The sequence below is a fragment of the Myripristis murdjan genome, chromosome 5, assembly GCF_902150065.1.
Source record: "Myripristis murdjan chromosome 5, fMyrMur1.1, whole genome shotgun sequence".
Lineage (NCBI taxonomy): Eukaryota > Metazoa > Chordata > Actinopteri > Holocentriformes > Holocentridae > Myripristis > Myripristis murdjan.
Genome location: NC_043984.1, coordinates 28,812,224 through 28,825,548, shown reverse-complemented (window position 1 = coordinate 28,825,548; position 13,325 = coordinate 28,812,224). Strand labels below are relative to the sequence as shown.

General features: G+C 41.5%; 1 protein-coding gene across 1 annotated transcript; it reads left to right on the top strand.

Moving 5' to 3' along the window:
- The first annotated feature begins 624 nt into the window (after positions 1-624).
- On the top strand, positions 625-13,056 carry lrrn1 (leucine rich repeat neuronal 1). The gene is made up of 2 exons (XM_030052581.1): positions 625-944; positions 9,905-13,056. The coding sequence occupies exon 2, from the start codon at positions 10,072-10,074 to the stop codon at positions 12,223-12,225; it is 2,154 nt and encodes a 717-aa protein (XP_029908441.1). The 5' UTR covers positions 625-944; positions 9,905-10,071; the 3' UTR covers positions 12,226-13,056.
- Positions 13,057-13,325: the final 269 nt, after the last annotated feature.

Sequence of the window (13,325 nt, the reverse complement as noted above, 5' to 3'; positions counted from 1 at the left end):
CTTATAAAGTGCTTTGTGAACTGTGATAAGTGCTGTATGCATCACTGCTATATGAGCTGTTTTTTTTTTTTTTTCATTATTCACAACACTTCCACTCACACTCCTGAACTTCAAGGCCACAACAACAACTATACTGTTACTACTAATACTATTACAACTATAAAGAAATCACAGATCACAGATGTTCCTCTATTAACAGTAAAACAAAGGATTGCACTGGCACATTGTCCTCTTGACAAAGTGAAGCAAATCTTGGCACCAGGCAGAAGGCCCTGTTAAAAGGCTGAGGATGGAGGAGCAGACCGGGTAGGGAGACTTTTCTTCTACCAGAAGAAGAAGAAAAAAAAAAAAAAAAAAAACATGTCGCCCCCACCCCCGCCCCCAACCCCTGGTGTGTCTCCCCTCCTCGGCCCACGCCGCCGCCGCCGCCGCCCCGCCGCCCTGCTCCTGCTCCTGCCTTTGTTCTCATCACTACAAGCCTGGAGCAGATGGTGCTCTGCTTTGCTTGGCCGACAGTGACAGACAGTCGCTCTCAGCCAATAGCCTGCGCGGGGATCAGCTGACTGGTCTGGACAGCGCCAGGTGTTGTTATCATTTTTCTCCCCTATCCACAGGAGGAGCACAGGGAGCGGAGAGGAGGCACATCGGGGCAACAAACCGGTCGGTGGGTTGCAGGTTGGAGATCCGTCTGCAGACCGCACCATGCCGCTCTCCGAGGCGCTTTGGGACTCACATCTGATCGGATACAGAAACGACAAATCGCTGTAAATAGCCGCCGGCTGAACCCGTAGGACAAAGGAATATATATTTTTGCTATTTGATGAGGCCGTTTACTTAACGAAGAAATATTTATCTTATTTATTGCTATTTATTAACGCGTAGCTGTAGGCTATCTGGATAAAGGACCGGTGCGTTTGGGAACGTCAGACTGGAATGCCAACAAGGTGAGACCACTTAGGAAAAGCAGGGTTTCCAATGCTGTCGCCTGTTAGTTTCTACACAGGCTGCATTTTCTCCTGCAAGGAAAGAGAGGGGAAAAAACAAGTGAAATGATGTTATGAGGGTGACAATATGTTTGGTAGCTATATCACCCAATCCCTCAGTTAAACGTTATGGAAGAATAGTGGTGTTTTTTGTGTATTGATGATCATGGATGCGCTATTTCAGTCTGTTTTCCATTCATAAAATCTCTGCAAGGGCATAGGGATGAGTTAAGGTGCATTTAGGATACAGACACACTCAAGGGCATGTAACCAAAATACTTGATAATGCAATCTTGGTCAACCTAGGAATATGTAGTAGCAGGATTGCATGATTATCACTTTGCACGGCCAGGCATCTGATATTCCTTGCCTTGCCGTTACAATGACATTAGCCTATTAAGTTATTCACGGCCACAGATTGTGGTAAATATTTGATCAGATGAATCAATGCCACACAATGCGTCAAATGATATGCCACAGAAAACAAACTTTGATTTTCCTGCGGCACCACTTGCGGTTCCAGCCGAGGCTGCGTATGGTGTGCGCAACGTTGTGTCAGTGTGATTTGCATATTAATGTTAAAGTATGTCGGCTGATGTCTCGGTTCCTCCATTATAAGCAAAAGTCGCGGAGTCTTCTTCAGGAAGAGACAAGCCCCTTTATTAGATGTTGTAGCGAGAATGAGGTTGCATTGGCAGGGGGTCCATTGTGGCTCAGAAACGCTTCTTCTGTCGCTGCAGCTGTTGCGCTTTTGTGATGGAGACTCCGCTGCTGACTTGCATCACTTAACTTTGGGCAGAGGAATATTTAAAGGTTAACCTCCTGAAGCCCAAATGTTTTTTATTCCCAAGATTTTAATGCGCATCGGGAGGATTTCTGTAAAGTCTCCTGAGCATCACTTGTAGGCGACTGGATCAGCAGCATTCATTTATGGCCTCTGGCATCCACCCTGTGTCTCTTCAAAGTAAAGTGCTGAGTGTCTTCTCTGCCTCTAGGTCACATAAAAGTGTTTTGAATATTGACTAATTCTCCTGCGATGAAAATGCTAACAAAGATATTATATTATGAACTGCGTAAATCAAAGACATAACATTATTTTATTCTCTAAAATGTTACACTTTCATCAGCTTTCATGCTATGGAGTCAGGTTTTTGTTTGCATTTTTTTTTCTCCCCAAGAACCTCAGCCAAATTGTTTTTTTCCCCCCAAGATGCTGAATGTCTCATTTGTAACTCGGAGCTCTTTGCCCCTCTAATGTCGCAGGCTCATTCATACGAGCAGATTTAGAAGTGAGCAGGAGGCTAAACCATTTCTCAAAACTGAATGAGCAGGATGGGGCGAGATCAGCAAGGTGCTGCTAATCATCTGTGTGGTTCCTGTTTTTTTTTTTTTTTTTCCTCACTCCTGTGCCCCTCCTCTCCCCCCCCTCCCACACACACACACACACACACACGCGCACACACACACACACACACTTCGCCTATACTACACAGCTACACAACACGTATGTTTGTCTGTTTGTTTGTTTTGGTGTTTTCACAGTGACAAAGGCCTGTTAATAGGGCATGTGTGTGTGCGTGCGTGCGTGCGTGCGTGTGTCTGTGCGTGCGTGTGTGTGTGTGTCTGTCCAATGAACTCAGTGAGATGCACAGAAAACTCCACCACCCTCCCCCACAGAGGAGTGATCGAGGTCCTGAGGGTCTAGCCTGGGTGGGTGAGTGGGTGGTGTCGGGGGGGTGAAAGGTGGGGGAAGGGAGTGGAGGAGGGAGGAGAGGGTGTCTGAGCGCAGGCTATTATTCCTGTAAGAATGGCTAAAAGGCATTAGTCTCTTGTGCGATGGGCTAGGTCACAGAGACACAGGCGCAGCAGCAGTTCAGCTCATCCTGCCCTCTGTGCTCTCCTGGGAAATCACCGTGTACTGTAACTGTCCTCAGGAGCTTTGTCGTCATCCAGAGGCAACAGGTCGTGGCATGGGAGTTGGCTTAAGTCACTTATGTCTCATTTTGATGAGATAAACATGTTGCATGTAATTATATACACGTAAAACTCAATTTAGCAATTTAGACATGCAGATATTTTTCTGAGAAATAATCTGATTGGTTGAGATAAAACTCTTTAGGTGGAGCCAAAGAGCCACAGTTTCCCAGGGCACAAGTTAACCAACTGGTAAGGATGGAACCCTGATTAAAACATTAATAACATATACAAATGGCAATTAGCTTCTAAAATAATGTTGCCAATTATGACCGTGGCATTCATGACTGTGGAAGTTCAGCAAGCTCGCTAACTAGCACACCCAGAGCTTAAAAGTTCATTTTTACGATGTCACTGCCATAAAAGTAACTCCTTACATTAAAATGGTTTCTACTGAGAAACACAGAGTACCCTTTACAATTGCATTGTCTTACCACCTTAACACTGTAGTTGTTTTTACCCACAAATTCAAAATAGTAGGCATGCCTCCATGATGTTAAGACCTTTGTAAATGCGTACCATTTATCAAAGCTTAATCCTAACCACAGCGGCCCGTGTTCAATCCCAAGCTGAGCTCTTTGCTGTATGTCATTCCCTCTCTCTTGCCTGCTTTTCTTGTCTCTCTCTCTACTGTCACTATTGAATAAAGTGGAAATGCCAAAAAAAAAAAAAAAGAAAAAGAAAGAAAAAAGAGGACAATCTTAGTTAGTGTTTACTGGCTCAGCTGAACACAGGAAACCTACACAGCCTACATGCAGTTTTTTGCACCAAAAAAGTAAAGTGTACTTACAAAAGTGCTTAAATACTTGAATTGAAAAGCTAACATGTTGCTAGTTATCCCAAAAAGTAAAGTGAGGATAAAGTGAGTTTTTCTGTCATAACAAAGAGCACAAGGCTTCATGTTTGTTACCTCTTACGCCTCACTTTTTCAGTCTAATGCTTCTTAGCCTGGTTGTTTGGCTCTGCTCAACCATTGTATTTTTCCAGCCAGTAGACTAGTGCCTCTGTTCCTCTTTGAAAATGTTGTGTGAGTAAAACTGTGAGAACTCATCTCATTCAGATGGTAGAAAAGCCGATGACCTCCAGTTAAGAGTGTGTTGAGCCCTAAACAAGCCTCGGTTGTGGTGAAATAAACGGGGAGAAGTAGCATTCGAGCTGCTCTTCAGTCAGAACCGTGTTTGCGTTGCTCGTGATGAAGTGGCTCAGTCATCTCAGACTAGAGGAGCCAAAGAAAGTTACCTAATGAGAAATCATCGTGTGTACGCACACATGCACAAGTGTGAAATTCAGCAGTGTGTACGTGATAAGATGCAAGCTGACAGCCTTCCTCAATCTGTGATGTGTTAGCAACTTTAAAGGGAAGTGCTTCTTTTGTTATAATGTACTAATTGCCTGGCACAATGTTACATTACCTGAAAGTTAGTCTCCTAGCGAGGTGTAACTTTTCATTTATGTGCCGGAGTCAAATTAGAGATTGGGAGCCACTCATGAGTGTTTCCCATGAGACTACTTTTTTTTTTCTTTGTAATTTTAAACAAGAGTGGGCAGCCCAGTTCCCCAGGTATTTTTTGTATTTATTTATTAGTTTTTTGGCAGGAGAGCTGAGATGGATACTGAGATAGTGAGCAGCAGAGGAGCAACACAGACAATGATAGGAATTTTCTGCCTGACATATATAGCTATATGTGTGTGTGTGTGTGTGTCTATCTATATCTATATCTATATATCTATATCTATATATAGATATAGATATATATATATAGATATAGATATAGATATAGATATATATATATATATCGATGTAGATGTAGATATATAGGTATTCACACACACACACACACACACACACACACACACACATATTAGATATACATACATACATATATAAATACATATAGATACATAGATGTAATTTTTTTCAGTTGCTCCTTTGTTGCATTTAAGGTGTTTTTATAAACTCCCCTTTGGGTTGTTTATCTCACCTGTGCCATCTGTAATTTATTTTCCCCTCTTTCTTTCTTTTTTTTTTATCTCCTTTTATCATCTGTAAATGAATAAACTACAACCCACAGGCACTCTTCAGCTTAGTGAGGTTATGTGCTTTCACAGAAAACACTGCAAACACACCCCTAATGTAAGACTCATGTTATCCAGCATAAATTTCATTTTCATTTCCCCATGTCACACTCAGTTTTTGTCACATTCAAAGAAACTTTTCCTTGACTATGAGTGTGCGTGTCGTCAAACAGACCTCGACAGGGAGTCGAAAATGGAGCCCTGGAAATCATTTGGGGATGTTTCAGAGGGAGGTCTTATCTTGTTTATTGAGATGTCTGAATTAGGAGATGGGCTTTCATGTCTTCCATCACTCACATCTCAGTTTGGATTACTTACTGGGCTCATAGGACTTGGAAAGTAAACATTTGTCACATAAAAAAAAGAACTTCTCAGTACACACCACAGCCTTGATGTCCACAAAGAGGGAAAATCTCATCAGCTTTTCTAAAGAATCCTCTTTTTCACATATTTGTGAACATCCCAATTTGTATGCATGTGCCTTTTCTCCAGTTTTACTCACGTCCTACAATACAATACAATGCAATCACCAGTACTGTCTGTGCAGTTATGTCATCACAGCATCATGAACCCTACGCAGCATGCTAAATCTGTGCTCATCAGGCTTTAACCTCCACAAGCCTTTGTTAAAGGAGTTTTTCCTCCAAACGTCTTAGTAAAAACACGCTTTTTGGTGTGCAGTAGTCACTTCATGTTCCATGGTTTTTGTAGCATGACTTCAGGACTGCAGTTACTGTCATTATCACACATTTATAGGCACATAGTCCATTCATTATCTCTTTATAGCTAAAATGGGGTTCATGCCACAACATCCAACACAGACACTTTATGAGAAAAGTGTATGCGGTGTTTGAACTGACTGCGAGGATGTCTGATTATTTTTAGGTAATGTCTTTCGGTGGTCACTTATTTAAACATTATGTAAAAGCCACATGTCAGAATGTCAATTAACAAGTGGACACTGAGTCTAACTCGAAAAGTGACAGTTTTTCAAATGGAAATGACAGGTGTCTACTTTCACGGCATGAAGGGAATTTGAGCATTTCCATGGCTGTCACATGCTGCCGGAGTGGAAACAGCAGCACAAATGCTCTTGTTACCTGTGGCCATTCAGGCCATAGAGGAGCGGTCCTCAGCTCGGCTGCATGTGGACTGTGCATGAAATCAAGACCCGCTGTAGTAACTGGCATGATATTGTCCAGTTACTATTCAAAATAAGCACAACAGCGCGAGAAAATATCTGTATGAAGCAAAAGTATATCAGTCTGGTGGTATTGTAATTTTAAAAAATCACATCCTTGAGTCCAAGAGCCAAAAATATCTCTCTAGCATGAGCTCTTTTAAACTTATTGTGATGAGAGGATGCTGGATGAGAAAAAATAAGAGAAAAAAATAATATCAGTACAAGTGCAGAAAAGTAGGTTAGGGAATCACAGCAGGATGGCCTCAAAGCTGAAAACTAAGCATACTTTATCGATAATAAATTTGTTATTTTGCCCAAGACACTAAATTTATTCATGTTACAGATCCATAATGTTCGTAAATCAAAGGTGCAGGGGCCTAACAAAGGTGTTAAAGCGCAGCTTTTTTTTTTTTTTTTTTTTTTTTTTTTTTTTTTAGGGTGATATGTCCATGACCAATTCTGTGACAATGGCCCTGACTCAGACTCTCGTGTTTTTGTGTGTGCACCTGTTTAGGAAATGCTTCCCTACAGTCATGCTCAGAGAAAATCAAATTTACCAGCCATTACGAAGTGATCTTATATCCTCCAGCAGGTGTGGATAACTGACGTCCTACACTGTTTATATGTGCAGCTTTGGATTTCATGTGAAGCATCCCATTCAGGTTCAAAGGTGGCTGTGCTTAAAACCTCTGGGCCCTCTGCTTCCTGCCTTTCTTCCGTTGGCTGTGTGTTGTCTTGTTTCGTGTTCTCCCCCCCTGTTGTGTTTTTTAAGGTTTCCTTTGGCTCCTCGCCGCTGGCCGGGTCACCAGGGACCAGTTGAGGCTGTGTCAGGATATCCCAGACAGCTTAGTTTGTTGTTGTTGAGAGCAGAACCAGTGTGATGGCTGACACTGCCTTCATCTATCGTCTCAGTAGAGGTTGTTGCACCGTCGGAAGTGCAATTTGAAAATTTCAGCTGTGGAATTTCTCAGTAGTGTAAGTTTTATCTGTCCAGTATCAGTGGGGACCAAAAAGTTAAGAACAATGAGGATGAAATGTTCATATAACTGTAATATGAGTTAATATAATGGCTCCATCTTCTACGTATGTCCCAGATCTGTTATGCCTTTTTTTTTGGGCTAGGTTTTTTTTATTGATGAGACTTCTAATTAGATAAGAGATGAAGCTGACCCCCATTTTTTTTTTGCTATCACATTGTTACATGTGATAGCACACAATCATGGATCAGTACTTACAATTTTAAACCTCATCTGTTTCTTTTAGTTATCACATCTTCACACACTTGATATATATGTTTTGAAAAGTATTGTATGACAAATGGCTAAATGCTCTAAATCTTACAATATCATGTTTTTCCAAAAAGTGCATATTCTTGTCATGTAAAACCTTCTCATCTCCAGTTTTTGGTGTTTTTCTTTTTTGTGGAAATCCGAAGTGTCCAAAGTTTCATGAGAGCCACTTCTAACCTGTTCTCGAATTTTAAAAACATTCGATGATTTAAATGAAAATATTCTTGACTTTTTAGTGAACAATGTCTTAAACAAAGATTAAGAAATATAGTATTGAGTCAACAGAGAACTATTATATTTATACAGTTTTACTTTTCACAGTTATGACATACTAATTTAAATATAAAAAATGTGACCACTTCAACAGTTTATGTTCTTATAATAGAGAAAATAGCACCATTCTGTTAGTATGCATTTGAGACATTTAAACATTTTCCTATTTCTCTACATCTTATAAAATAAAACTGCCATTTGTTCTGAGAAAAATCACAGTAACTTAATTAGCTATGCAAAAGTAATAAAAACATCTTGTGACTGTAGTATAATCAGCATAAGTAAGAACTGTACCTGTATCAGTATACTCATCAATATACCTTAGACCACTGAAAGATTTTTTGTTCCCTTTTCAAACCCCTGAATGGAAAAAGCACATTCACTCTTTCAGTCACGACGAAACAAGCTAACAAGCATTTTAGTCATTCATTTTGTGACAAGGTGAATTTACGCTTCACTTGGTCTATAGCTGAATTTGGTGTAGATTCCCTTGATGTGTGGGCTTTAATTAAAGTGCACAGTGACCTGTTTCTCTCCTCTGGGTTTGAACCCATTACACTACCTCAAGCTAATCTCCACCTCAGCATCTTCATCCACTAATCCTGATTGACACAGTCAATCTTGACCATATACGCTGCTTTAGCTTAAAGATGCTGTATGCATTACCCTTATTTCACCCATGCTCCACCCTCTCTCATGGGAAATCCTCAGCACAGGAGGAGCACAGACTTTTTCCTGTCTCTCTGGCCCTGTTGCCAGGCAGTTTGCATTCAGATGAATTAGTCAGCTCTCTTGTTTGAAAGCCTCTTAAGCACTATCTTCTTAAGCGAGTGTTGACCGTATAGCTGTATGGTTGAGAAGGCCAGGGTGCTATGGTGCTGCCGTATGGCTCTACTCTAGGTGGGGTACTTCCTTTAGTAAATACATCTAATTGTGTAATGGGATCTCTTAAGTGCTGCTCCCATGTCACATACACGATACTGCAAGTGCACAGGTTTGTTAAAGAAATTCTGCCAACCTAAACCTGTTAATAAAGCTCCTCTTCAACAATGATAAGGGATAAGACAGTTGCACAAGTGCATGTGTGTGTATGTGAACAGAATTAATGGGTAGGGGGCATATCTGATATAAAAGAGAGAGAAAAGAAACATGACAAAGACACACTCTACACCAAATCATCATTCACCATTTGCATGATAATCCTGTTCCATGTAATCATGCACTGTGGCGAAGGGGTGTGGAATGTGGCATTGGCATTGATGAAAAGCTGCCTATTGTTAGCCAGAGTTAATGCTTTATCTTCCAAGTCATTGGAGTTAGTGTTAGTGCCATATGGGCTAGCAGATGCCCAGTGCACCTCTCAGGAGTTCCCCTCCGCTGAACCAAGTAACTGGGCTAGATAAGGGTCTCTAGTCATCTCGCAACCCCTTCCTGAAATCCCTATCTTTGACCAAAAAAAATGTCTTAGAGTTATAGAAACTACTTAAAGTTTTGAAATTCTCCATTCTCTACCCAATCATTTTGGGGGGGGGGGGGGGGGGGGGGGGGGGGGGGGGGGGGGGGGGGGGGGGGGGGGGGGGGGGGGGATCCTAAAACTGCTGAAAACTTTATTTTCATGTTTGCCCCAAATTCAGAATGCTGAGGATGCTTCATTAAAAAGATTAAGATGCATATCTTTTTCTTTCTTTTCTTTGAGGCATGACACATACTAATATCTCACAGTATTTAATGATGTTCGGAGAAGCTAATGATCAAGTCCTTATGGGCCTGTTGGATAGATGAAAGCCCTCAATGGAATTTGATCTGTTTCCAAGTAGTTCAGAACAGTGTTTTCTCTATTGTGTATGCATTGTAATGAGCTGATCTAGCATTTTCTCCAAGCCGATGATACTGTGTATACCTCAAAATCTCACAAGAATATTTTGAACAGTTGTTCTTCTTAGCCACTCTTTTGTCTAAGTAATTACTACAGTTACAAGGAACAAATAATGTTACTTCATAATTTAGTAAGTGTTACTATGGCATTAAAACATAACTTTTCCGTACAGTACACCATTGTCATTATACAAGTGGGACAGAGATTGTTAGTTTCCTTTTTTAATGCCACTTTTTTCTTTCCTTTCTAGATTTATCCTGCTCCTCCCAAGATCTTGCTGCAAGAGAAACTGCACACTGGATCACAAATCCTGTCCATTTTACTGGGCTGAAAGAACTAATTAGTGGCAAGTCTGGTTGATGACTGTAACACACTATCTCCCAAGGTCATCTGCCCCTCTTCCTGTCCCTCCTCAGCATGGCTAGAAGGAGGTTAGACTACTGTCTTCTAGGGCAGTTGTTCACTGGCCTTATCCTGGTATCTACTGGACTATCTTTTGTCCAGAGCAATGAGTGTCCCCAGCTGTGTGTGTGTGAGATCCGACCCTGGTTTACTCCACAGTCCACCTACAGAGAAGCAATTACTGTGGACTGCAATGACCTGCGCCTGACACGCATCCCAGGTAACCTGTCCAGCGACACACAGGTTCTCCTCCTGCAGAGTAACTACATTGCTAGGACCAGTGAAGAGCTGGAACAACTCTTTAACCTGACTGAGCTGGACTTGTCCCAGAACAACTTTAGCAACATTCGGGATGTGGGCCTGGCCAACATGTCCCAGCTCACCACCCTACACTTGGAGGAAAACCAGATCACAGAAATGCCCGATTACTGCCTACAGGACCTCAACAACTTGCAGGAGCTCTACATCAACCACAATCAGATCAGCATGATCTCCGCCAATGCCTTCTCTGGGCTCCACAACCTGCTCAGGCTTCACCTCAACTCTAACAAGCTCAAGGCCATTGATAGCCGCTGGTTTGACTCTACACCCAGTCTAGAGATCCTCATGATTGGGGAGAACCCAGTTCTTGGAATAATGGACTTTAACTTCAAGCCACTGGGTAACCTGAGAAGTTTGGTTTTGGCAGGAATGGATTTAACAGACATCCCCGGAAATGCCTTTGTGGGACTTGACAATCTTGAGAGCCTCTCTTTCTATGACAATAAGTTGGTCAGAGTTCCTCAGAGAGCTTTGCAGAAACTACCTAATCTCAAATTCTTGGATCTGAACAAAAACCCTGTGCACAAGATTCAGGAGGGAGATTTCAAGAACATGCTGAGACTGAAAGAGTTAGGTATTAACAACATGGGTGAACTTGTCTCTATTGACCGTTATGCTCTAGACAACCTTCCTGAGCTCACCAAGCTGGAGGCTACAAATAACCCCAAGTTCTCTTACATTAACCGTCAGGCCTTTCGTGATGTTCCAGCCCTGGAGAGCCTTATGTTGAACAACAACGCCCTGAATGCCCTCTACCACTCCACAGTCGAAACTCTGCCCAACCTGCGAGAAATCAGCATCCACAGCAATCCACTTCGCTGTGACTGTGTTATCCAGTGGATGAGCTCCAATAAAACAAGCATTCGCTTTATGGAACCGCTGTCCATGCTCTGTGCCATCCCAACAGAGGTAAGAGGTCAGCATGTGAGGGAGGTGCTCCAGAAGGAATCAGTGGAACAATGTCTGCCCATGATTTCCCATGACACCTTCCCCAGCCACCTTGACCTGGACATTGGCATGACTGTGGACTTGGACTGCCGCGCCATGTCCCAGCCTGAGCCAGAAATCTACTGGGTTACTCCTATGGGGAACAAGGTAATGATGGACACCCTGTCTGACAAGTACAGCCTCAGCAGTGAAGGAACATTGAGAATTTCTCATATCCAGGTAGAAGACTCTGGCAGGTACACCTGTGTGGCTCAGAATTCAGAGGGAGCTGACACAAGAGTGACAGCCATACGGGTAAATGGTACCCTATTAGACAGTACTCAGCTTATGAAGATCTATGTCAAACAAACAGAATCTCATTCAATCCTGGTCTCCTGGAAAGTCAATTCAAATGTCATGACCTCCAATCTTAAGTGGTCATCTGCCACCATGAAAATAGACAACCCACACATCACTTACACTGCCAGGGTGCCTGTGGATGTCCATGAGTACAACCTTACACATTTACAACCAGCGACCGAATACGAGGTCTGTCTCACTGTCTCTAATATCCACCAACAGACACAGAAGTCGTGTGTAAATGTTACAACAAAGCAAGCAACCTTTGCCGTGGAAATAATTGACCAAGGGACTAACACTGCTCTTGCAGCGGTTATGGGAACAATGTTTGCAATCGTCAGCCTGGCCTCCTTGGGTGTGTACATTGCCAAGAGGTGGAAGAGGAAAAACTATCATCATTCCCTGAAAAAGTACATGCAGAAAACCTCATCCATCCCACTAAATGAGTTGTACCCTCCTCTCATCAACTTGTGGGAGGCGGACAGTGAGAAGGACAAAGAGGGGTCCTCAGAGACCAAACCAAGCCAGGTGGACACTACACGCAGCTATTACATGTGGTGAGAGCTACTACCTATGGAAAATCCAGAGACACCATTCATTCAGGAGCACAAATATACATACTTGCTTCTTTGTGTAAAAGTGAAATTAAATTGGATTTTTCTTTGTTTGTTTTCTTCAGTTCCTTCGGCTTTGCCCATTGAGGCAAAGGACAAACTGATATCTCAGATTTTAGTTTAGCATATTGCCTTTTCCCTCTTGCCCCTTTTTGACACTCAACATGGCAGCTTTGTGTAGCTTCCTGGACTTGGTAGTCACTGTGCTTTATTTTTAGTACTTGTTTGATTAGCACAGCATGAGTATTGTCAGTGTGGGTGAGAAATGGAGAACTGAAATCTGATCCACCATGACTTGTGGCTCTGGCAGAATTGTTAGAGACCGCAATTTTTTTTTTCTCTCTCTCTCGTAAAACAGTTTAACTGTTGACTGTTGTGCACTGAAATATATATACAAATTTGTCTATCAACTCAACTATAAGCTGACAAAGTACGTTTAGACTTGATATACCGTCTATTGAATAATGTTAGCAATTCTTCTGTAATGTTGTATCAGCTATTATTTCATTTACTTTTTTGGACATTAACAGACAGTAAGTTTGATTTAGAATTTAAGTTTGCGAAGCAACTACTGTAAACCAGCAATAGAAATATGAATGTTATGAACTAGGTAAGTAGATGTAAGGCTTTTTAAATTTCTCAAATATTTCCTTTTTTATTTTGCTAGAATATGTATACAATCACTGGTTTTGTTGTGGTTTACACACAAACATGTTGTTTATTAATTAAGGAGCAACTAAAATAAAATCTTCTTTCCTCATATTTTTTATACCATGATTTCAACATCAGTGTCATTTTTAAATTGTTTACATGCATTTAATGAATCTACTTTGGAGAAACATTAAACATTCACAGGGTAGAAATAAAGGTTGAAACCCTTAAACCGGGCTATTCTGCTGTATAGACACAAGTACTAATGTAATGTAAGGAAATTAAGTGTTGTAAATTCATGTATTACATTAAGATATTATAAACAGTGTGACAGTGTGTAGATGTAGGTGTCAGGGTAAAATGTAAATTCTGATAGAGAGAGAAAGGAAGATGCAA

Excerpts from the sequence above, each read along its gene's own strand:
- lrrn1 (XM_030052581.1), top strand. The coding sequence starts at position 10,072 with ATGGCTAGAAGGAGGTTAGACTACTGTCTTCTAGGGCAGTTGTTCACT.